This window comes from Rosa rugosa, chromosome 5 (genome assembly GCF_958449725.1).
Source record: "Rosa rugosa chromosome 5, drRosRugo1.1, whole genome shotgun sequence".
Taxonomy (NCBI): domain Eukaryota; kingdom Viridiplantae; phylum Streptophyta; class Magnoliopsida; order Rosales; family Rosaceae; genus Rosa; species Rosa rugosa.
Genome location: NC_084824.1, coordinates 55,313,374 through 55,339,242, shown reverse-complemented (window position 1 = coordinate 55,339,242; position 25,869 = coordinate 55,313,374). Strand labels below are relative to the sequence as shown.

Genomic DNA, 25,869 nt, shown 5'->3' with positions numbered 1-25,869 from the left:
CAAGAGCCAGTATAAGGAAATTAACCCTTGTAAAACAACTTAAACAAAGGCCCAAAGAATAAACCCACTCCAATACAGAAAACCTAGCTACTGCAGACCACCTCGCGTCGCCGACCACGGAGAGCCGCCGATGTGACGCCGGAAGCAGAACACCAAGTAGTTTCGTACTGTATATCTGATGCCAATCAAAGCCCAGAACACAAATCATGTGAAATCCAACAACCCAAGGGATAAGATCCCTCAAAACAACACCATACTCTCCACCATAGAGACTCATACCAAGAAAGCATTGTGGCTGCCGAAGGAGGACCGAGAACCAGAACCATGGAGAATGGGGGTGACGAACCCATGGGTGAGCACCCATACTCACCTAGGTAAGTGCCTTGCACTTTCTTATCACAACCACCATAGCTTTCATGGAGTTTGGGAGTGAAAAGGGAAGAACTGTTTAGGGGTTGGGTATACATTGATCTGGAAAGATGTGGGATTGATTGACAGAGAGAAAGAAAGAAAATAAAAGATGAGGAACAAGGTCCTCCGGATCTGAACAAAGCCAGAGAAGAACTGTACAAGGCCAGATATAACCACAAAGGGAGCAAACACCACAAAGGTGAGAGAAGAACAATAGTCTTTATTAGGATGCTGAAAGAGAAGAAGGTGTGACCTCCCCCAACTCTTAAGCCTTCAATCTAGATCCTGAAGGATCAAGATTTGGGCAAAAGAGAAGGGGGAGGGGGGGGGGGGAGTTTCTTCTCATATCTACTTTCTCTCTCTACTGTTTAGAGAGAGAGGGTCTCGATATATCCGGAAGTCCAGTACTTTCTCTCTTTCTCCGTTCTTATTTCTATTACTTTCGACTCTGAAAACTTACCAATACAGTGTCTATTAAGACTGTATTTATCACCGCCAGTAAATATTTAAGTCGGGATTGAGAAGTTATGCAAAACTTCATCAACATTAAATGTATGAGTTTCCCGAATCAAGATTTACAACTATACGAATTCTTAATTTCGAATTCTAATATGTGGTTACAAATTAACCTTGTTAAACCTATTTCTACTTATAATGTCTATATTAGTGGAGTTCAAAGGCTAGAAGTGTGCTTTTAATAGAACCGAGCAAAAAGGCTTGTATGTTAGAGGATAGACCCCAAATGAAGGCTAGTGAGCTTGTTGTAACAACTAACAACCACTCTGCTCTTACTCTATCTAATGAGAGAAAATTCTTCTATGCACCGACGGTGCAAGTGAACCAGCAGATCTCAAACATTGATATTTATAAATAAATTTTTTTAATAATCAATAAATGTACTTTATATAATCCAGCCGTCAGTTTCTGTTGGTGCAAGTGCAAGTCGGTGCACTGAATACTCTCTAATGAATTAAGTAAGGTCTCAAAATACCAACGTGACTTCAGATTTATGAGGCATTAAAGGATGTCACAAAGTTGTACTTCAAATTTCGTATTTTTGAGTCATTTTTTGGATTTGTAGGTGTTCTAAAGCTGCACAACTAGAAAATGTGACAAGTGACTCCTTCTGTTAGCACTTCAAAAGCGACTTGTTAGGCAGAAACAAAAGACTGCACCAGCTTAACTCATTAAGCTTTCACAAAGGAATTTTGTTCTAGACACATCATTATACATACATCTAAAGCCGAAACACTGTTCCCAGCACTGTTCATTACTGTTCCTAGACACTGTTCATTCTGAATTGGCGGTTTTGCCCTCATTCGATATTTTTTTTGCGGTTCTGCCACTGAGCGTGACCTACCTAACATAACAATCCAGAGAGATCAATTATCAAGAACGATTGAGACAGAGAGAGAGAGAGAGAAATAGGGTGTGTTTCTATGATGGAGATCTTGAAATCCACTGCTCCAAGGAGGGCTGATGAGAGAGAAAATGAAGGGTGGTGATGTTGCTGAGCCCTTAAGCTCTTCAAATCACTGAGTAATTGAGGTTCGCCGAAGACAGACAAAGCACAACATTTTTGGACATCACGATCTTCTTCATTATCAAAGGTATTGGCTTGATTTCTTCAAAATCAGTGTAAAAATTCATATGTTGATTTATCATTTGGGCTGTGACCCTTTTGTTCCCTTTTGCCCAAATTTACTTTTCTCTCTTTGAAAGTTGATCTCAAATTGGGTTTCTGTGGCTTGCACTTTTTCATTGATATTGATGTAAAGGTTTGTAAATTCTTGCAGAAAGTCACAGACCCATGTTTAGTTTTTGACTTTGGAATCAGTTTGTATAGTATTTCCACTTTTTGAATATTATTATGACTGTGAATATTAACTGATGGCCGATTGTGATCGCGGAGTAATTGCTTTTGTGGTATATACTTTGTCTTTGGCTATTGCTTTATGTAGAATTGAAATAGAGAAAGACCTACATCTTTTTCTTTACCAGATGAAAATACAGATATTAACTAATAGCACTTCAAGCTCAACTGTATAGTTTTTGACTCTGAAAACGTAGTGCAGAAATATGAAAATCTGAAGAATATATATGGATCAATGTGTAAACACGAAAAATCCTGCAACGAATAAAAGAAGGACACGTGTACAAAATAATGTATTTTTATTAATGAATTTGTGGGTTACAATCTCTGTAGATGCTCTTTCACAAAATTTTCCTCTGATTCGATCTCTGAGGTTGATTTAATCCAAGGGTGGCGAGCACTTGATCTTGAATCAAATGGTTGCAATGTGGACTTCCTGCTATGTTGACGATTTGAGGAAGATGATTGACCAAGGGCTATAAAAGCTTGATCTTGATCGGATTTAGGCCACGAGTGGTGTCACGTGATGAGTGTTCTTCGGCTTTGGTAGGGGATGAACCAGCACGTGTGTTTGGTGCTTGTTGATTCTCCACGAGCTTGATGAAGAACTTGTAGAGCATTTACTTTGTTGAAGACGACGGATGATCAAGGGCTGTAGAGGCTTGAACTTGATCAGATTTGAACCACGAGCGGTGTCACGTGGCGAGTATGGCTTTTGATGGTGGATGAATCAGCACGTGTGTTTGGTGCTTGTTGATCCTCCGCGTGTTTGATGACTTCCGAGCTTGTAGGTGATTTCCCTTGCTTGTCTGAAGTCGGTGAGGTGAAGAGACCGGCTATTTGGCAGCTTGATGGTTCTTCACGAACTTGGGAGACTTCTGAGCTTTGGAGAGGTTTCTTCCGTCTGCTTGCGTCCCTCTGTCTGTCGTCGTCTTCGATGGTGTACTTGACTCAAGGGCGATTGACGCTTGATCTTGAGTCCTATGATGGCCACGAGGGTTGACGCGTGACGAGTGCTTTGGCTTGAGGTTGGTGATGAACCGGCTATTTGGCAGCTTGATGGCTCTTCACGTGCTTGAGGACTTATGAACTTTGGGAGTGATTTTTCTCTCCGGCTGCTCCCGTCCTTCTCTTGATTTGAGAGGGGCTATTTATAGTGTCAGCGCCTCTCTCAATTTGGAATGCCTTGATGACACGTAATTAATTGTATTTTCCTTAATTACGTAATCAAATCAATCAGCCCTAATTAATTGATTTAATCATGACTATTAAGGAATTAGCCAATTAATTTGATGGCTTATTTTAATTGTATTTCATTAATAGCATAATCAAATCAATCAGCTTTAATTAACTGATTTAATCATGACTATTAAGGAATTAGCCAATTAGTTTGATGGCTGATTTTTGTCTTGATTATCAATTTAAATAAATTGATATCTAATCAGCAGACGAGATTTAATGCTTGATTTTATTCGGAATCAATTAATTTGATTGATCCGCTTTAATATCAATTGATTTAGCCGGAGCAAATTCATTTATTGTCGTCGAGCCTTTCATGTATCGCCAAGTGTCATTCTCTGAGTCTGCGTGATTTTGCTGACTCACAAGCCACGTGGACAATTTGCGGGACCCACATGCTGACTAAATTTGTTCGGTCATAATTTCAAGTGGTGACCGAATTATTTAATGAATTTTATTTTCATTAAATTTTTGGTGTCTACACAATGAGAGTAAAGCTATGTTGTCAGAGAATGTTTTTCATTGTTTTGTAACAAATACATGAAAACTTGGTACATCACTGATCAAATATATTACTTGACGTCAAAAATCCTTCTCCACCAAATTATAAATACTAAATATTCTATATGCTCACTAATAAAAAAAGGAACATGTAATTGCATCATGATGTTGAGCATGCAATTGATAAAGCATCAGCTAGAGAATCTATGTTTCCACACATTGATCGATAACCCTAAATTGAGAATCTGGACTGATTGCGTTGGGATAGAACCTCTTTCTTCAACAAATATTTAGTATTTACTGAATGAAGTAACAGAGGAGAAGGATTAGTTTGTTGAATTTTTATCTGTTGATAAAGATTAATTTTTGATGTGTGCTTCTTCCTCCACACATGTTATTATGTAACTTATCCTTGGAATTGTGCTATTAGTGAAAGTGCCTATGAGTTAGAACTTGCTTAAAGTGTTTAAGAAATTCTGCAAACCGAAGCGGCAAATGGTTTAGAATGTCTTGATTTTGCATGGCTCACAGTAAGCGAGTATATAATTGTTAATTTGCTCAGACTATTCCATTTGATTTTGAATGTTTGAGATGACCTTTGGAAGCATTTTATCTAGATTTTTTTAACTTATCTTTCAGTTTTCTGTTTTCATTGTAGTAACATAACATTGTTTACATTTGCTAGGGATTTCAATAAACAGGAACAGTAGGTGGCAGTACTGCTTTGGACTCTAATTTTGGATTGTTGTTTTTTGTTTCCTTTGATGCATTTGTCCTTCTCTTGAGGTAGAGTTGGTCATAACTCTTGCCTCTAGCTCTTTCTACTTTGGATGATTATTTATTTTTGGACCTTTTGCTATGCACTCATACCTGTCCTATTTGCAGGAACAACGTTGACAAAAGGGAGGCATTAGATAACCTGGATATCATACTTTTTCCTTTATTTGAAGGGTGAGTAGGTTCTGAATAATGACAAATGGCTATGGGAAGTTCTTTGTTAGGATAATATCTTATTGTTGTTAATTCTGCATATGTACACACATATGTTATCTGTCATCATTTTTAAAAATTACTTCTCAAAATGCTAGAGCCTCTTCTGGTAGAAGTTTACAACTCAGATTAGTGAGCATATGCTTTAACTGTGAGAAATTTCTAGACAACAAGCAGGTGAATAAGTACCATGTAGATAATTTCTATGAGAAAGTTTTAATTATATTTATTAATTATTAGCATATGTGCCAATAATTATAGCTACTGTTGCTAATGTCTAAAAGTTCGGCGGTAGCTGAACCTTAGTTAACGCTGATCCGGTGAACGGATCTATACTTGCGATATTTCCAAAGCCCCCGTTACCTGTCAAGTAAAATACAAGGGGCGTTAGAGGGAGACCGCGTTGGGCGGTCTTCGACTCTCCGATGCCTAAGTTAGTCAATGTATTTATGTTGACAAAGTAACAATAGGTAAGTATTGAATGCGTAATTAATGAGGAGAGAGGAGATAACCTTTTATAGGTGAGGAGGATGTTGATCTTCTCTTTGTTTTCGATGTGGGACTGATAAGCTTCAGTTCTCAGTAACGGAAGCTTCTGATGCCATCTTGGCATGGCGCGTGGCGGCGCGTCGCCGCCGATCTGGAGGTGATCCGACGTTGGGGCTGTAGCCCGCCTGGCGGTGTGTCTGCATGCCATTCCTTTGGTTGGAATTAATACCTTTGGCGGTACAATGAGCGTAGCCCATTAGAGCTAATTATGCTTGCAAATGTACATGTATGTACAAGTCCCCCAAGTCCCCAGTCAAGGAGGGTCATCTTGGTTGGGGAGTTGATCGGCGGTTTGAAGCGTTTCTTCCGCTAGACTTTATAAAAGCATAATTAGCGTCAGTGCGTTGTCAGCCATGGATTTATTGAGCAAACGCTTTATACCATTTCGGGTGGGCCCCTGCAAGGCCCCCCAGGGAGTCCCCCCACTCCCCGGCTAAGATGGACCTCCGGCAGGTCGGTAAATTGTTTGTTGAGGGGGAGCTGCACGGAGCAGAGGGTGTTGGGTAGCGAGCCTAATCTTAGTACCCAAGTGACGGGGGTCAACGTACCTGATCAGGGTAGTCGCAGACTGTTGACTAGTCCCCGTGTCCCGTAGGGACAATCTGACTAACGCCGCGTGGCGGTCGTTGTCAGAGTGAGGCGTGGCCTCGGGATCCGCCGCTGGCGGATGTCCCCCCGCTGGTTTGAAGCAGGAAACAGCGTCCAGTGGACGTGCTTGGCGGTACGTTATGGAGCGGTACCGCGCTGAATAAAGTACGCGACTTGCCAGATGAAAGAGGGTTCCGCTAGCGGTGTGTGGTGTAGCGGGAAACGCCTCGTTTGCAGGATGACAAGGGAGAAGTTCTGCTGGCGGGGTTTCGCTCAGCGGAGATGTCGTGACGAAGAACAGTGAGAAGTGCCGCTGGCGGGGTTTCGCTCAGCGGAGACTTCGTCACGAAGAACAGTGAGAAGTTCTGCTGGCGGGGTTTCGCGCAGCGGAGACTTCGTCACGAAGAACAGTGAGAAGTGCCGCGGGCGGGGTTCCGCTCAGCGGAGACTTCGTTTCTAAGAACAGTGAGAAGTGCCGCTGGCGGGGTTCCGCTCAGCGGAGACTTCGTCACGAAGAACAGTGAGAAGTGCCGCTGGCGGGGTTCCGCTCAGCGGAGACTTCGTCACTAAGAACAGTGAGAAGTGCCGCTGGCGAGGTTCCGCTCAGCGGAGACTTCGTCACGAAGAACAGTGAGAAGTGCCGCTGGCGGGGTTCCGCTCAGCGGAGACTTCGTCACTTGGCAATGTTTCCCTAGGTGGTTGCTTCTATTAGACGCTTTGTCTGATGGTGGCCGACACGTGGCAAACTGCCAGAGGGTTAGCGTCCGGAGGCGTGATCTCTGCAGCCCGGCCGTCTTCTCGCCATTAATGCGAGTAATGATGGATTTTGTAACCGAGGCGTCGCCTCGATTAATCCGGAGAGTTATTGTGGACGTGGGACAAGTGTACGGCTGGTACGTGATGTCGTTTTTTACTCGACGGCCCAGAATCCCTTGATGTTGACATAAAAGGGGGGGAACGGAGCGAGATTTGTCAGTTTGCCAAAACTTCAAACCCTACTCATCTTCAAGCTCTGCTCGTCCGAGATTCAAGAAAGAGGCTGCTGTGATTTTGCAGAGTTCTCGTGCTCGGAAAGACGAAAGTTTCTGTCGTCGGAGATTAGCGCGCACCACGACTCCAGAAAGTTCACCGCTGAGGTTAGTATTCTGGTTCTCTGTCCTGTTTGATTGGTGTTGTCGATTTTTGGGTTATGTGCTAGTTCTGGGATTGGTGTCTTCTTTGCTGTCGTGGGAGGGTATAAAGTTTGATTTGGGGGTGTTTTAAGGTTTTTGACAGAGAATTGGTATATAGGGTTTTGCTAGATGGTCGAATCTGGGTTGAGTGTGTGTTCGTGTTTTGGTATTTTTCTGGGTAGTTGTTGTTGGTGTTCTTGGCTAGAACTGGTGTGGGGATAGGTTAGATCCGTTTTTGAGCTAACTGATTTGGGCTTTAGGGTTTGGAATGGCTAGCGTCGTAGAGATTTCGAGCAGTGAGGACTCCGGGTCTGACGTGTCGTTCAGCGCGGCGGATAGAATTTTTATTGACTCGTTGCGTCCGTCTGCCCGTGCAGGAACCTCACTGCCAGAACCGCTAGAAGTTGAGCCGCTGCAAACCATTCCCTGGGAAGCAGTCATGGGTCGTGGGTCGCGTTCGGAGAGTTCTAGGGCGGGGGAGGCTGCCGCTGCGCAGGATAGACGTGAGGAGCGGTTGGCGAGCAACAGCACCGCCAGTGGTTCCGCTGAAGGGGTAGATGTGACGAGTGAGGATACCGAGTCGGCATGGGTTCTCCAGGATGGGACCCCCGTTGATGAGGCTGGAGGGAGGATGAATGCCGTCGCCGTCAATCGATTGAAGCGGGTGTATCGGTTGCCTGGCGTGGTAAAACTGCGTCCGCCGACGGTGGATGAGAAGGCGTCCATTCTTCCAGCGGGGTTTGCCGCTGTCCATGAGGCCATATTTCGTCAAGGGGTGACATTGCCGCTCGTGCCTAATCTACAGATCTTGGTGTGCGAGTTCGGCCTAGCTTTTGGACAGATCTGCCCCAACATGTGGCGGCTGATGTTGGCGATGAACTCACTGTGGCGGTTGTCCGGCTGCGAGGGGCCAACTGTGGCGGAGGTACTGCACTTCTACGAACTGGTGTACGTGAAGCGCCAAGGTTGCAGAGGGCAGGTGAATTTGAGTCGCCGCCAAGGAGCGCCCAAGCTGATTGAAAACTTGAGGGATTCGATGTCGTACTGGCGGGGAACCTTCTGCGTTGCCACGGCGGGTTGGGAGTACCAAGCGGAGTCTAACGAGGGGGAGCCGACGTTTAGGATTAAGTCAGAGTTTCAGCCGATACGAGGTTGTCTGGCGGTCGCCGCTGAACACGTCTGGTTTTACGTTACGCATAGCCTTTGTACCGTATGCTAACCATTATTCTTGTTTTGTAGCGGGCTTGCGGTATACCCTGACTCGTGAGGAAGAGTGTCGCGTGGCGCGCATCAGAGGCTGTTGGCGGAATCGAAATTTGCTGGACTTCCGCCTGCTGACCGGTTGGGAGTTGTTGGTCGATCTGCAACTGACTCGCGCCATTGGTAAGACACTTCCACCAGACAGTACCTTTTGCTAGGTTGTTCGAGGCTGACGTTAGCATTTCGTTTTTGTTGTAGAGACTCCGCCAGGGAACAAAGCTAGCCGCGACGCTTTCGAGAAGGCCATGGACCGTGCTGAGATCAACAATTTCCTGGAGGCCATGTACGCCTCAGGGCAGGCGGCCCAGGAGACGGTGGTAAACTAGGAGACATTGGCGCTGAGCCCATCCGAGGTTCCGGTGGTGTTGCCCATGCCGCACCACTCCCACCTTGGCGCCGACGGCCTGCCAGTTGTCCAGGCTGGTGCTACTGTGGAGGGCGGGAAGAAGGGGCCCGCTGCTCCTGCTCCGCAGAAAGAGAGGGTGGTTGCCCTCAGGCGTGGCTCACAGAGGGCGGGGCACCCGGCGGGGACTGCCACGGTGCCCGCTGGAAACACACGGGTGATGCTGCGGAAGCGCCGGCAGAACGACTCCGCCGAGGAGGATGAGGATGAGGATGAGGATGAGGTCATCCGGATCCGCCAGCAAAAGAAGGTTCGACAAGCTCCGCCAAAGGCCCCGGCGGTTCCTGAGAAAGAGGCGGTTGTGAGCGATCTGGACTCTTTCGCCGCCTACGCCGAGTTCATGACCGACAGTGAGCGGGAGTTTCTCTTCCATCTCTGCGAGCGGTTGGGCTTTGGCGGTCTAGCGGGGATTTCGCGCCCAATGGCGATTGATAAGTCGCCCTTCAGCTCGGCCTTTGGTCACCTGGCGGTTGGGCTGAATGACATGTTCCTGGCGACGTCGAAGCAGCCCCGGATCGAGGTGCAGCTCAGGGAGGAGGTCAAGAGACTCGAGGGGGAGCTTGCGGACGCCAAGGGCAGGCTGGCGGATGTGGAGCGGCGCCTGATGAAGGCTGACTGCGATGTGGCGGACGCTTGCGGCAAGCTGGAAGTCGCCATCCGACGGGATGTGGAGCGAAATGATCACGTCTCCAGGCTGGAGCAAGACAAGGCCCTGCTGCAGGAACGGGTGGCCGCTAAGGAGAAGAAGATTGATATCCTGCAGCGGGAGTCTGCCGCCAGGCAAGGGGAGGTGAAGAAACTAGAGGGTGAGGTGGCCCGCCTGAAGGACGAAGGGAGCCGCGCCGCGGCCGCCGCTGTGGAGAAATTTAAACAGTCGGCGGAATACAAAAAGGCGATGAATGACGCGGCGAAGGCGGGCGCCCTAGCCAATGTGGAGATGCTGCGCCAAAAGGGTGCCATTGACAGGGCAAAGGCGTCTCAGCCCGCCGTGCCGCAAGCGCAGAATGTTCCGCCAGTGAAGAATGCCCCGCCAGTGCAGAATGTCCTTGACGCTGGCTCAGGCAGCGGAGAAAATACTGCTCGGCCGGTGGATGGTGCCCAGCGGACTCCGCCCACCCAGTCGGATGTGTCCCGTGCCGGTTTTATGGCGGCACATACTCGGGCGGATGGGACTATAGAGACTCCAAGTCCTACTGCCCGAGAGTCTGAAGAAACAAGTCGGGCGCAGCCGCCGTTGCATGCCGCCGAAGAGGATGCGGAAGCCAACCCTTGAGATGCTGAACTTTCCTCCTGTTGCTTTTTTTTTTTTTTTTTTTTTTGTGTAGCCGCTGAGGCTGAATATTGTGTGGATGTAAAGAATACTTTTGGGTGGGGAGTCCCAGCCCTCAATATATGAAATGAAATTGGAATTTTGGCTAGTGATGATATGCTTGTACCGCTAGAAGCTTGACTTAGAGTTTTCTTTTGCAATCAATGAAACATTAAAGGAATTAAGATTGGTCCAAGTGCACAACGTAGCGGACGTAGTCCGCAGATGATTACTGGCGTTGCCAGTTGCCCTCAGTGCTAGACTTGGTAACAATGGTTTGAATAATTCCTCGTTTCATTGATAACTGACGGATCAGTGTTTACAAAAGTGGGGATGTACCCGCTGGGTAGCTTCCCTTAGCTAAATATTGAACAAAAATTTAGCTAAGTCAAGATGCTCCTGGGCAGTGACATGATTATTTATAGTAATACCGAAGGTGTTCGGTATTCCAAGGGTGGGTAGTTGTGACGCCACTCTTGTCCATTAAGTAGAAGGTGCCAGGGCTAACGACTTCTACTATTTGATATGGACCTTCCCAAGTTGGGCGGAGTTTTGTTGGCGGTGGAATGACTTCCTTCATTACCCAGTCCCCCAGTTGGAGGTTCCGGGCCTTGACCCTGGCGTTATAGAAACGTGATACCCGCTGCTTGTTTTGCAGGTTGTGCAAATGGGCCTTGTGTCGTTTTTCCTCTAGGAGGTCCTTGTCCAGGTTGATGCCGTCACTGTTGGTTGCTGGTTGGTAGCCGTCGATCCTAGCGGTAGGTTGAGTTACCTCAATAGGCAGGACAGCCTCAGTGCCGAACATCATACAAAAAGGAGTTTCACCAGTGGCGGAGGTCGGGGTTTTCCTGATGGCCCATAGTACCTCTGGTAGCTTCTCCGCCCATAAACCCTTGGCGGTGTCGAGTTTCTTTTTTAGCAGCTTCTTGATTATCTTGTTTGCTGCTTCGACCTGGCCGTTGGTTTGGGGGTGTGCGACAGACGCAAAACTCATTTTGGTGCCAAGGTTGGCGGTGAAAGAGATGAGTTCCTTGTTGTTGAACTGTGGGCCGTTGTCTGTAATGATTGTATGTGGGACACCATAGCGGCAGTAAATGTTCTTCCAAAGGAAGTGAATAACTTTGGCGGTAGTTATTGCCGTCAGTGGTTCTGCCTCTATCCACTTGCTGTTGTAGTCGATGGCAACGATGATGTACTTGAACTGTCCCTTGGCAGTTTGGAATTTTCCCATCAAGTCGAGGCCCCATGTAGAGTGAATCCATGGACCGATGATGATTGAAAGTGGTTCCGCCTGTGCATGTGGGAGATCAGCAAACTGCTGGCACTTGTGGCAAGATCTTGATACATGCCGGGCGTTATCACCGAGGGTAGGCCAAAAGTAACCCTGTCGCATTGTGCGATTGGCCAGGGATCTGGCGCCCGAGTGGTTTCCGCACTCCCCGCCGTGGATTCCTGCCAGCACGACCTTTCCCTCCTCGGGGGTTAAACAGCGGAGGTTGGGGTGAGTGAACCCCTGGCGGTAAAGTTTGCCATTCTGGATATTGTAGCGGGTTGCCCGCCGCTTAAGTTGTCGTGCCTTGACCTTGTCTTCCGGCAATGTCCCGTTGCGCTTGTATTCGATAATCTCGTTCATCCAGCTGGGATTGATATCAATGTGGAAGATCTCCGCCAGTGTTTTTGTGATGCTAGGCTTATCAAGACATTCCACCCTTGTGTCCGCTGGACTTTGGTGTGGTTGGGCGGTAGCCAATCTTGCCAGTGAATCAGCCTGGGCGTTCTTTTCCCTGGGGATTTGTGTGATGGTATGAAATTTGAATTTCTTCAGCAGTGTTTTGACGTACCCCAAATATGCCGCTAACTGCTGGTCCTTGGCTTGGAAGCTGTCGTTGACCTGGTTAACGACTAACTGAGAGTCGCTGAAGATGTTGACGTTGTCAGCGCCTGAGTCAATGGCGAGTAGTAGGCCGGCGATGAGTGCCTCGTACTCCGCCATGTTGTTTGAAGCTTTGAAGTTGAATTTCAATGCGTATTCTGCGTTCAGTCCCCCGGGTCCTGTTAAGATGATTCCGGCGCCGCTGGCCTTGGCGCTGGCGGAGCCGTCCACATGCAGGTTCCAAGCTGACTGTAGGGGAATTGCCTCCCTAACGGTTACCATTTCCGTTCCGGGCACTGTCTCAATACCGGGTTCAGGTTGACGTTCGGTGAGTTCAGCAATGAAGTCCGCCACTGCCTGGCCCTTCATGGCAGTTCTTGGCTTGTATTCTATGTCGAACTCACTGAGCTCAATGGCCCACTTGCTGAGGCGCCCCGAGTGCTCAGGGTTTTGCATCACTTGCCTCAACGGTTGATTGGTCAACACATGGATCGTGTGTGCCTGGAAGTATTGGCGGAGGCGTCTGGCGGCAACGATAAGTGCAAGGGCCAGTTGCTCCAAGGGAGGGTACCTTGTTTCTGCTCCATTCATGCCTCTGCCGGCATAGAACACTGGGAGCTCGTCTTGGCCTTCCCGCCGAACAATGGCGCAACTTACCGCCGTTGTCGAGACCGCTAGGTATATGAATAGTGTTTCTCCTTGCACAGGGACGAAAAGGAGAGGGACTGCCGCCAGGTATTCCTTCAGGCCTTGAAACGCTGCCTGACATTCCGGGTTCCAGTCGATGACCTTCTTGTGAGTTGTTTTGAGGAGTTTGAAGAATGGGGCGCACCTATCAGTGAGTCGAGAGATGAATCGAGAAAGGGCGGTTAACTTGCCCTGGAGGCACTGGACGTGTACCTTATACTCAGGGTCCGCCAGGTCAAGGATGGCCTGGACCTTGTCTGGGTTAGCCTCGATGCCTCGCTCGCTGACGATGTATCCCAAGAATTTGCTAGCGGTGACCGCAAAGAAACATTTTTCTGGGTTGAGGCGCATACCATAGGCCAAGAGAATGGTTACTATGACTTTGAGGTTTGCCACATGTCCGCTGGCCTTTATGCTCTTAACCAGCATGTCGTCCACGTAGACCTCGATGATTTTTCCCAGATGCTCAGCGAACATGGCGTTCATCAACCGCTGGTAAGTTGCACCGGCGTTCTTCAGACCGAAAGGCATTACATTGTAGCAGTATAGGCCTTTGTCAATGGTGAAGGTGGTGCATTCCTGGTCGCTGGGGTGCATCTTGATCTGATTATATCCGGAGAAAGCGTCCATCATGCTGAGGAGCTCATGACCGGCAGTTGAATCGACTAGCTGATCGATACGAGGTAGCGGGAAACTATCTTTTGGGCATGCTTTGTTGAGATTTTTGAAGTCGACACACATCCGCCACTTGCCGCTGGGCTTTTTGACCATTACCAAATTGGAGATCCACTGGGGATAGATGACTTGGCGGATGAATCCAATGTCCTGGAGTTTGGCGACCTCCTCTCTGATTGCCCGGTATTTTTCCACATCAAAGGCCCTCCGTTTCTGCTTGATGGGATAAAAGGAGGGTTTGATGGTCAACTTATGAGTGATAATGTCAGGAGAGATACCTGGCATGTCTGCGTAGGACCACGCAAAGACGGCTGCGTTATCACGTAAGAATTGAGTGAGTTCTGCCTCCACGTCCAGGTCTAGTTGGGCTCCTATGCGGACTGTTCGCTCAGGGTGTTCGTCTGAGATGCGGATAACCTTCAACGACGTGCCCGGGTTGACCGGTTCCTTTTTTACATATTTCTCCTCTTCATCCCTAGGATCCTCAAAGATGTTTGGTGGCGGTGCCTCACCACCCACCGTCAGAATTTCATGACGGCGCGCTGACCACGCTATAGTCGTTGAATAACATTCTCGTGCCAGCTGTTGGCTTCCCCTTACACAGCCCGTGCCATTAGGTGTGGGGAACTTCATGAGAAGCATGTATCCGGCGATGATGCACTTAAGCTTGTTGAGCGCCGGCCGTCCGAGGATGGCATTATACGAGCTGAAACAATCAACGATTATGAATTCTGTATGTACCTCCGCCATACACGGACTAGCGCCAATAGTTAATCGCATGTAGTCAGAACCGAGCGGTTGCGTGACGTCACCGGAGAAGCTGAGCAGTGGCTCATGGTCCTGGAGCAACTTGTTATTCCGCTTGAGGTGGCTGTAGCAACCGCTGAAGATGACGTTGACAGCGGACCCGCTATCCACCAATATTCTCCCCACTGAGAATCTGCCGAGAACGGCGTCGACCAGGAAGGGGTCATCATGGGGTAGATGCACCCCGCGCTCCTCCTCCTCTGAGAATGTAATAGGTTCCTAACCCGCCTTTGGGAGTTTGGCGGCTCTTTCGTAGCGGATATTGCAGACTTCCTTCGGGTGATTAGCGCGTGCATAACGCTTCCTTGCCCTGTGAGACATGCCCGTGATTGGGGCGCCGCCGTCGATGGTGTTAATGCGGCCCAAGGTCTCGACGTTGGCGATCACAGGTGGCGGTTGGCGCACCTTGAACTGCTCCATCTTACCTTCACGGTATAAGGTCTCAATGGCCGTTTTCAGTGCGTTGCAACTGTTGGTATTGTGGCCGCTGTCTTCATGGTACTTGCACCACCTGCCGGTGTTTCTAGGTTTGCCCGTCTTTGGATATTTTGCTGGGGGTGGTGGCGGGATTTGATCCTTGCACTGATTGTATATTTCCTCGTACGAGGTCGTGAGGACCGTGAACACTGCATACCGCTGAGAAGACTCCGTTTGCTTGTTGCGGTTATCCTCCTGGGTTGGGTGGTTGCCCTTGTTGTGGTATTGGTCCTTCTGCCGCTTGTTCTGGTAGTGGCCCTGTTGCCATTCCCTCTTCTTGTCAGTTGGCGGTGCGGCGGGTGCTTTATTAGCGGTCTCATGCTGACTGGAGGTGGGTTGTGTTGTCTTTGCTGGCGTCGCCGGTGGCGGTGGGGCTTCTCCATATGTAATGAATTCCGCCTGGGCGTGAATGACCGCCTCACTCATAATATGGTCATATGCTGCATTTGGATGATTGTAGTTGAGGTGATAGAGGAACGGTCCCTTGAGGAGTCCCTGCTTGAAGGCCGCCGATGCCATCGATTTGTCTAGATCGCGGCACTGAGATGCTGCCGCTCGCCACCTCGTGACGAATGCCTTCAGTGATTCGTCTTCCCCCTGCTTGACGCTGAACAGCTGACTTGTATTATGATGTCCGGCGGACAATAAGATGAACCGAGAGAGGAAGGTATGTGATAGTGCATGGAATGAGTCAATGGATCCCGGCGGACACTCGAAGAACCAATTCATTGCCTCTCCGTCCAGTGTTTCGCTGAACAAATGGCACAGGGTGGGGTCGTCAAATCCCTTGTTGTTGGTGACCTTCTTGAAGGTGTCCATGTGGACGAAGGAGTCGGACGTGCCGCTGTAGTGTGACATCTTTGGAGTTTTTGTGCACGCCGGTCTGATAGCTTGCAGAATTGCAGCGGTGAAGGGCCCTGGTCTGGACATGAAAAGTGGACTTTGAGTTGGCGGCGGGGCGCCCGACTCCGCCCGGACCAACCTCTGTTCCAACTGTTGCATCCTCTCCAGAATTTGGGCTGTTGCGTCGCCGGCGGATCCGGCGTATGTACTCCGCTGGGCCGGCCTACGCCTTGGCGCAGGCGGATTGCCCTCAGTTCCTGCCCTAGCCTCCGAGCGGTTGGTGCGCGGCACTGACTCCGCCTCCTGCTCTAACATTAGCTGGGGGATGGGCGGTGGTCCCATCCCCAATAGTTCAGGTGGGTCCAGCAGAACCTGCATCTGTATGACTGGTTCTGGTACTAATGTGCCAGCGTTGGGCTGACTACGCCTTGTGCTGTGCGAATGCTCGCTCTGTGCCGGATTGGCGGTTCTTTCCAACATCCTTTTCAGGTCATCAAAACGCGACATCAGCGTAGCCACCTGCTTTTGGGCCTCAGTCTTCTCTCTGCGTTCCTCTTCACGCTCTCTGTTTGCCTTGTGAAGGTCTGCCAGTGCCAGCTCGTACGTGGCGGCGAGGTCCTGGCCTGGTGGGCGGCTGCTGCTTGGATTCGTCTCACCGCCGGGGTTGGCTGGGGTGTTGAATAGTGCGCGGTTAACACCTACCGCTGGATTGGATGGTTGGGGGATGGCGGATTGGTCTGCCTGCTCCTCGGCGTTTCCCCCGCTACCGCTAGTCATGGTAGTTGTGATGGGATAACCTTTTGTTCAAAGATTCCCACAGACGGCGCCAATGTTAATGTCTAAAAGTTCGGCGGTAGCTGAACCTTAGTTAACGCTGATCCGGTGAACGGATCTATACTTGCGATATTTCCAAAGCCCCCGTTACCTGTCAAGTAAAATACAAGGGGCGTTAGAGGGAGACCGCGTTGGGCGGTCTTCGACTCTCCGATGCCTAAGTTAGTCAATGTATTTATGTTGACAAAGTAACAATAGGTAAGTATTGAATGCGTAATTAATGAGGAGAGAGGAGAGAACCTTTTATAGGTGAGGAGGATGTTGATCTTCTCTTTGTTTTCGATGTGGGACTGATAAGCTTCAGTTCTCAGTAACGGAAGCTTCTGAAGCCATCTTGGCATGGGGCGTGGCGGCGCGTCGCCGCCGATCTGGAGGTGATCCGACGTTGGGGCTGTAGCCCGCCTGGCGGTATGTCTGCATGCCATTCCTTTGGTTGGAATTAATACCTTTGGCGGTACAATGAGCGTAGCCCATTAGAGCTAATTATGCTCGCAAATGTACATGTATGTACAACTGTCGCCTTTTTTGTCAGCTATTATATATCTCTATTTAAACAGTTGTCTTTATGATTTATTCTTCAATTATACAGTTTTCCATTTCTTGGATTGATTAGTTTGTGGTGGATTTGCAGCTTGAGAAAAGAGTGAACGAGGTCGAGCAGTATTACTTGAGGAAAAGCAGTCTGCAACCAACCACTTCGAAGGAGAAAGACAGAGATAAACATTTTAATACAATTAAGAAGCAGTAGCAAGATGCATCACGTAGGGAAGCCGCTGCTGCAAAGAGGATGCGAGATCTGTTAAGTTTTCCGCAATCTTCAAACAGGTATGCACTAACCTCATGATAGGCCACTGGCAATGGATCAACATACTTGGATATCTGATGATGAAGATATTTGCTTTACATGCCAGGGTTCTGTTAATGTAAATGATTGTTTTGTAACGTAAATGAGTGTTTTATATGTTTGTTATTTATGCTTTCTCTTGATAATATTGTTGAATATTTTGATTTTAAAAATCAGCATCTAAAGTTATTTCCTACAGAAGGGAGAAACTGAGATGATGAAGTGTTGGGAACAAACTCAAATATGGATGGTGAAATTAAAATGCTATATGCTGTTATCAAGTTTGAAGGATAATGCCAATTTTTCGATGTTCATGTCAATTTCTTATTCCACAGAATAAAAAGCAGCTATTTATATATTTCTTAAAGCTATAAACTGTAATAAGTTGATATTATTACATAATATCAAGGTTGATATTCTACGATCAGTTGTTCATGTTTATCTCTACAATCACAAGCTGAACAGAACAATGTTGATTGTCACTTATAGATTATCTCTTAGATGGATATTAAGTTTCACAAAAAGCAGAGCCCAGGAGCTTATATAATGATGGAATTTTCTCTTGCTGCTAGAAAACTTTGTTCCTTCATATAATGGTGTTTTTTTTTAATTTGTTTTTTTTATTTTTTATTTTTTTATATCTAATATTAGTACCGCTGCCTCTATCAATGAGGGTTACAAACTACATATGCCAGTAGACTTTATTTGTTTTCATGGTTTACTTTGTATAAGGCTTTGCTTTACTTCTTCGATTTGAAGCTTTGTGGCTTCAAAAGTGAAGAAAGTATTTGCTCTTGGTTAATCAACAGAAGTTCACTATTATGTGTGAGAGTTTTTCTGGGTGTATCCTATCTGTTGTTAATCTATTGATTTGTTTGGAAAGAACCTTTCTTATTGGAAAATCTGTTTTGGGATTGTAGTAGATTGTGATTAGCTCCAACTTGCTGGGATAAAGTGTGAAAGAGATGATCTTTTGTTATGTTTCACCATTTGTGTTATTTGTATTCGTGCTTAGATTACGACCATTAGGTGTCATGAGTTCTTTCTGCCATTTCTTTATCTCAGTAATATGTAGCTGTAAATCAGAGAGAACCCTTTTTTTTTTTAAAGCTTTACATGTTGCTGATGGGCAAAAACAATACTTAATAAGTCAGTAACTGGGAGTGTAGTTGCAGATGGGATGTGCAAGTCACCTTCTAAAGAGTAAGAATTCTGCCGTAGGGGGTTGCACCTTTAACTTGATAGTGTCGTTACTATGTTCTACTTTGTTTCAACATTACAACATTTGTTGACTTTTGATCTGATTACCAACATCATCTTTTGTAGGAAATTGAAGCAAATGAGAAGCATTGATATCAACTCCAACTTGAGGAGGCTATTAGTAACATAGGTGCATTTTCTCCCCCAGTATTTGGTGGTTGTTACTTTGCATTTCTTTTCCTTTTTGGACTCATCAATTGTTCTATAACTGGACCAGAACTTTCTGTTTTTGTCAAACTATCAGTCTATTGCGTGTAAAATTCATGAAAAAAGAACCAAACCCTTCCGCAGCAACGCGCGGACACTTTTTCTAGTATTTACTATAGGACAATACTTCGCTGACCAGGGCTGGTCAGCTAGTGCTAACCATGGCTATCGTGGCTCTCTCAAAGCCCAACACGTGTGTTTTTTTTTTCTCCATCTGAATGGAGTGAATTCCTTCTCTTCCTCCAGCTCTCTTCTTCCTTCTCAAATCCTAAGGAAAATCCACAATTGCTATCCAAACCCAAACACTCTACTCCAAGGCCAGCCCAAGAATCCAAACTAGAAATGAAGAAAGAAGGCAAAGATTCAGCGCGCAGCAGGCACCGATAGCGAAGAAACTGTTCGTGGTGGCCGGAGTCGAGCAGTGGCCGGAGTCAAGGCCGGAGTCGAAGAAACTGACACTGATGGCAGAACCCTTTATGCTTCTTCTTTCTTGTTTGATCTCTTCCCCTTTGCTTGTTTCTTTGCCCACAGACCCTTCTTGTGATTATGATCATCACCATCCATTGATTTTGGATTTGGGATTTGATGAGGGACAGAGGAAGAATGGATCTGATATTCTGATGGCCGAGGAAGAAGAGAAGGAATTCAGCTATTTGTGTTGTTGTGTGTTTGGGGAGAACACGTGTCGATCTGCGAAAAAGCCACGTCGTGGTTGGTTAGGATGGGCTGACCAGGGCTGGTCAGCCAAGTATTATCCTTTACTATATACTAAAGCTCCTGCACTATTCATTCTACTGTTCATCTTGGAGGTGAGAAATGACGCTTTTGCCCTCTGTTTTCCCTCAACTTACGGCGCTGCCCGAATATCTGTTATTGTTCGGGAAACCTCGATTTACACCGACTTCAATTATCTCGATCTCTAACTGAGTCGGCGATGTGAAGCTGTGTTTTTGTTTCCGTTTTAGAACTGGGTATTTGGTTCAAACTTATCAATAAAGCATCAAAATTGATTTTGATTTTGATCAAGACTGAGATTTTATTGGTTTCGATAGGTCATTGAAAGGGTTTTCATATTTTTGTTTTTGCAGGAATGGAAGAGATGAGTTTTGCAGGCAATGGAAGTCTCGCTTTATATATAGAGATTTAAGCCAAAGCAGCCACTGAGGCCTCTCCATTTCCATTGCTTCAGTCTCCCCAAGCTAAAACTCCCCCTCTGAGGTAAATACCCATTTTTCCCTCTCTTTATTTACATTTCAAGGTATGTGCTTTTGTTCTATTGCTCTGTTTGGCTGCTCAGACACTGAAATAACTGTAATTTGGATTTCACAGCACTTGGGAATTCATCAAGTTTGGTTTTTGATTAAAGGTTTCAACTTCCTTGCCTCTAGAACTGAAATGAATGAGTATATTCTTAGTGTTTAGTGATAATTGGACATACAGTTGCTTAGTAATTTATGTAAATTGTGATCATAGGAAACAAGAACAGCATAATGTTATGATTTTGGACAAAAGTTGTTTACTTTTAGTGAGAATTGATTTCAAATTATTCCTTCAACAACAACAAATAGTGATAACCTTTATGCCCAAGATTTAGATATAAGAAAGAAATTATCTGCATTTTAGGTGTTTAATAATTAAATGGGTGAGGTTGGGGGATCTCACAAAGTTCAATTTCTTTATTACTTGACAGAATTATTTGTTTGCTTTTAAGAATCTTATATTATTTCTCTCCAACAAAAATTATTATATCTGTAATTGGAATTGAATAATAGCATAAATGGCATAAACAAAGCCACAAAGGAACCTAGCTAGCTCAATGACGATGTCTTTCTATTGTGGGGACTGAGAACAGAGCCTTTGAATCGTTTTGTTCGATGAGTTGGTTCAGGATAAAGCCGTCAAGATATTGATCAATCCAATGGCTCTCATGCATGTTATTGGAACTTCCTTTCAGGTTAGCCTCCTCAAAATTCATTTGGGGTTAACTGAAATTGTGGGTATTTCAGGTTCATTTATTATTCGGAACTGAATACTATCTTCAAATTTTGCAGGTATGACAAATCAGCAACTTATTGATCATGGACACCAAATGATGGATGAGACTGATCATTGCATCATGCAAAATAATTTATTCCTTTGAATCTTGAACATTGTGATTTCACTTAAAGTGACTGTAACTGAGGACTTACAGTGAAAAGTCCTTTTCCTTAACACACATGTTTTGTTTATCTAAATTAGTCCATTCTTTTGAAAATCATTTTTAAAGATTGTTACTTTGATGGTCCTTAACACACATGTTTTGTTTATCTAAATTAGTCCATTCTTTTGAAAATCATTTTTAAAGATTGTTACTTTGATGGGGCTACTGATGGTACATATGTTGTGAATATGGACATTGGACTATGTTACTTAGAAGGTAAGAGTTGCCAAGAAGTGGAACTCTGTTTTGGTTTTAAGCCTTGGCATGGAAATGCTTCTGCCAATTCAAAGTTATGTATTAAAGACAAATAAGCAAGATACTACTGTACTTTCTCCAACCCATAAGATTATTGATTCTGCATTAGAATATTATGCGTTTTGAAAAAGGAAATGATGAAGGAAAGCCCACATTACACTGATGGGGTTCACTCCTCTCTTAGAGCGTGGTGATTCTTCATATATTTTTGAACCTGATCAGTCTGATCTTTCCCAAGATGAGGAAGACAACTTGAGCAAAACCCTATTGCCACCATACATCTTTCCAAAGTTTGAAGATATCGTTTATACAGACCCTCCTGCAAATTCATATAATTTCGGGTTCTCAGTGGAAGATCATGCCTTTTGGTCCTGGTCTGACTAGGATTTCTTTGGTATATACAATTCATGCGTTATAGTGTTCTTATTTGATAGTATGTTGTATAAGTGAGAATAAGTAATGAATCCAAGCAGCATCAATGGCACCCCGATCCAGATGTGGTGGTGGGTTGTCGTTTCAGTTGAAAGAGAAAAATGGCCGTGCTTGCCCCATTTGTAATCTTATCAAGGAATTGTGGTTCTGTAGTGTTTCCTCGCTTCATGTACCATTTTTGTATGAAATGTAATTAAATAAAAGTTCCCTTATGTAAGTTAAGCTTGATGGAAATGCCATTTCATTTCAGCTCCACACCTCCATTTCTCATGTCTCATTTCTTAAGCTCCCTTGATCAATTGCCTTTTTGTTGCAAATTAGTCAATAATGTTTAACCAAATAAGGAACATGTAGATGATTGAGATCCAAAATTTTTTGTATTAGTGGGATACCATTATTGTTTAGTAGTGTTCTTAAGCTTCTGTTATGATATCGTTGGATCTGGTCTGTAATATTGAAGCAGAGTGTCACATGTAAAACTGTACAATGGAGTGCCATTTGTTATCATTGTTACCAATCTCTTGATCTTGACAAATGAATGCATTCAATTTATTGCCATGCTTCAACTGGATGAATGAACTCATCAAGTCTTACATACAAAATTGTTAACAACAACAAATCCCGCAGCAATGCGCGGATATCATTTCTAGTAAGTGACGAAGGGGAATAGGAACAATTAGAGGGAGGAAGGGAGTCAAGGAATGAATGTAGATTCTGTAAGAAATATCCAAATTATCAAAAAAGGCTTTACAAAATCTTTCAGTTCTGCAGATGAAGCTTATAGAAAGAAAGATGTCAAAATCATGTTATTCACTGTCCTTTGTCATCGAAAAAAAATGTTATTTCTGTCCTTGGGAAAAAAAAAATAGTGTATATTACATCATCAATTGAGGGAGGGAAGTAAAAATATAAAATGACAGTTGAACATAGATAAAGTTATAATGTAATTATATATGGGTATATCATAAATTTCAAACTACAGTATTTAAGAAAAAAAACATTTACTATAATGGATCCAGCCTGGAGCTTCAAAGTTCAAATGTTGCTCTTATAATTCTTCATCTTTAGATAACTGAGAAAGGATTTCTCTGGAACAGGTATTGACTTGAACACCCAGCCAATTGGCCAAGAGATGACTGCAATGCCAATGCATATACCCCATTGTCCCCAGTTCAATCTCTCTGTATCTGCAAATTTCTTAAGAAACTCCACCATCACCACTTGGAGAATAATTGTTGCTGCAATGATTCCCATAAATAACTTGTTGGTGTGTATTCCCTTGAAGACATTCTTCTTCTCTAGCTTCCTCGCATTGAACTCATTGAAAACCTGGCAAAGCACAAAAGTGTTGAAGATCAATGTGTCCTTTACCTTATCAGTGACACCAAAGATGACTTTGCCCCTGAATTGCAAGATCAAGAGGACTGTTATCTGGTACAATGCTTGAGGTAAGAGGTTCCTCCACATGACATTTGTGATGAGAGGCGCTGTCCTTCCCACTGGTGGCTTCTCCATGAGTTCTTTTGTGGGCTTTTCTGTGGCAAGAGCAAGAGCTCCAAGTGTGTCCATGATCAAGTTTACCCACAATAACTGAACTGCTGTTAATGGGACTTGACCTGCTGAAACTGCGGCTACAAAGTTGATCACAAGAGCTGCAACATTGACAGTGAGCTGGAATTGGATGAACTTCTGGATATTATTGTACACACATCTTCCCCACATCAAAACTGTAGCAACTGAAGCAAAGTTATCATCCATGATCACAATATCCGAGCTCTCTTTAGCAACTTCTGTGCCTTGAATCCCCATAGAAAGTCCTATATCAGCTTCTTTCAATGCTGGTGCATCATTGGTTCCATCACCTGTCACTGCAACTACATGACCTTTCTGCTTCAAGCATTGTACCATCAGAAGCTTATCAAAAGGAGAAGACCTCGCCATTACACATATTGCCTCAACCTTCTCCATTCTCTGTTCTGGAGTGTAGTTGCGAAATTCGACACCTTCTATGACTGCTCCGAGCATGTCCTGACCAGGCCTGAGTATCCCACACTCAGTAGCTATGGCTTTTGCAGTGAAAACATTATCGCCAGTGATCATTTTGATGTTCACACCTGCATATTGACAGTCTTCAACTGCTTTCTTCACTCCTGGACGACATGGATCTTTAAGACCTACAAGTCCCAATAGGGTCAAACCATCTTCCTTTAGCACAACTTTCTGGTCTCCTTCAACTTGCTCCTCTGCTGCAACTTCTTTATGTGCGAATGAGATGCATCTGAGGCTGCTGGCTGCCATACCTTGAATAATCTGCTCAAAGTTCACTTTTTCATTGTAATCCATATCCTTAACAATGCCAGAGGCATCATAGTAACTTGTACACATTGCTAGTATCATCTCTGCAGCTCCTTTAAAATGTACTTGGACTGTATTATCCGCCTTCCTCTTAATCAAAACCCCACTACGTTTCTTCTGTGAATTGAAAGCCTCAACATGGAGAATGCTACAACTCTTCACCACTTTCTCCATATCCATCTTTGTATCATGAACCGCCCATGATAGAATAGCCTTTTCGGTTGGACTGCCAGAGATCTCAATTTTTGAATCCAAGCTAGGCCTGTACACACTACCAGTTGTATTGAGAGCAACCCCTTCTTGAATAAAGTCGAGAACAAAAGGAGAAATAGATGAATAAGCTTCTTCTTCCACAGATTCTTTCCCCAACCAAAACTTAGTCACCTTCATCTGGTTCATGGTCAGAGTACCTGTTTTGTCTGTACAAATTGTTGTAGCAGACCCCATGGTCTCACAAGCAGAGAGCTTCCGTACCATTGCATTATCAGCCATCATTCTCTTCATGGAATAAGCAAGAGTGAGAGTCACAGCCAATGGCAGACCTTCTGGAATTGCTACTACAACAATTGTAACCGCAGCTGCTACAATTCCAATGATAGCATTTATTATGTCATCTACTTTTGTCTTGCTGCCATTGAACATTTTGCTTCCATTCTCATCCACGGTATTCCCTGTGAAGTATCGAACCAACATGACTGAAAGAACTAAGAAAGCAACTGCCAAACCAACTTTACCTATAGATGAAGTTAGCTTGTCTAGACGTGCTTGTAGAGGCGTCTTTTCACTCGTGTCCTGGCTAATTTTGCTCATCATTTCACCCCAATTTGTGTTCATCCCAACAGATGTGACAAGCATCCGACCATAACCATCAGCAATTTTAGTTCCAGAAAATAAGAATGGATTCTGAGTAATGCTAATTTCAACATGGTCACTCTCCCCTGTCATGCTTGATTCATCTACTGATAAAGAATGGCCATCCAGAAGCAATCCATCAGCTGGAACTTGATCTCCAATCTTCAAACAAATGACATCACCAACCACAATATCAAATATCGAAATCTGTTGGCGCCTTCCCTTTCTCACAGCCTCAATCTGGAGATTATTACTGACTTTTGACAATTTGTCAAATTGTATGCTCTGTCTATAGTTGCTTATGGCCGAAACAGAAATAACTAGAATGATTGCAAGACATATGCTTCCACCGTCAATCCAACCTTCTTTTAATCCATGCTCTTTGATTCCAAAACCAAGAGAAAGCGCAGCACATCCCAAGAGGATTAAGATTGTGAGGTCTTTGAAGGCTTCCCAAACAAAATGTAAGAAGCCTTTTTTTGGTGGTCTCTTGTATGTGTTGGAACCAAACGCTTCGATTCTCTTGAGAATGTCTTCAGCATTTTCGCCATGAATTCCATGCTCTACATCAGTTTTGAGTGCTTCTCCTACACCTTGAACCCCTCCCAACTCATGGAGCTGCTTTAAATCTTTTGCCTTCACAAGCTCAGTGAGTCTTGTTTGGTCTATTCTGAAGCCATTAGCGTCTGGCACCGAAACCGAATCATCAACACTAATGGTTGTGTAAGAGGGAGAGCGAGATAGTAATTTGGTGTTGATGTTGATGTCTTTTAGCACAGGAGGTTTGAGGAAGGCTCTAGAGCAGTAGATGGCCACAAAGGCAGAATGCCACTTTCTCTTCTGCACGTTAAGACTTTTGTTTCGAACATCTAGGATCAACTCGATGCTCCACACTTTTGCATGCAAGTTACTAGCAGAACTACTAGACATGGTTTCGAAGCCTGGAAGTATTAGAATTATATATGTGGGAAAA

The 25,869-nt window shown here is 45.2% G+C and overlaps 1 protein-coding gene and 2 long non-coding RNA genes across 3 annotated transcripts; 2 read left to right on the top strand and 1 right to left on the bottom strand.

Annotated features, from left to right (window-relative positions):
• The first annotated feature begins 1,778 nt into the window (after positions 1-1,778).
• LOC133707862 (uncharacterized) lies at positions 1,779-18,912 on the top strand. The gene is made up of 5 exons (XR_009845340.1): positions 1,779-2,021; positions 4,710-4,810; positions 4,910-4,975; positions 17,123-17,316; positions 18,662-18,912. It is a non-coding gene; the product is annotated as an uncharacterized LOC133707862 (long non-coding RNA).
• An 897-nt stretch (positions 18,913-19,809) lies between these two features.
• Positions 19,810-20,911, top strand: LOC133712070 (uncharacterized). Its single transcript, XR_009847138.1, has 3 exons — positions 19,810-20,020; positions 20,691-20,756; positions 20,854-20,911. It is a non-coding gene; the product is annotated as an uncharacterized LOC133712070 (long non-coding RNA).
• Positions 20,912-22,508: 1,597 nt separating this feature from the next.
• LOC133713195 (putative calcium-transporting ATPase 13, plasma membrane-type) lies at positions 22,509-25,869 on the bottom strand. Its single transcript, XM_062139315.1, has one exon. It carries the CDS (start codon positions 25,824-25,826, stop codon positions 22,725-22,727), a length of 3,102 nt encoding a protein of 1,033 aa, XP_061995299.1. The 5' UTR covers positions 25,827-25,869; the 3' UTR covers positions 22,509-22,724.

Bases quoted from the DNA above. Each gene is read 5' to 3' on its own strand.
- LOC133713195 (XM_062139315.1), bottom strand. From the start codon at position 25,826: ATGTCTAGTAGTTCTGCTAGTAACTTGCATGCAAAAGTGTGGAGCATC.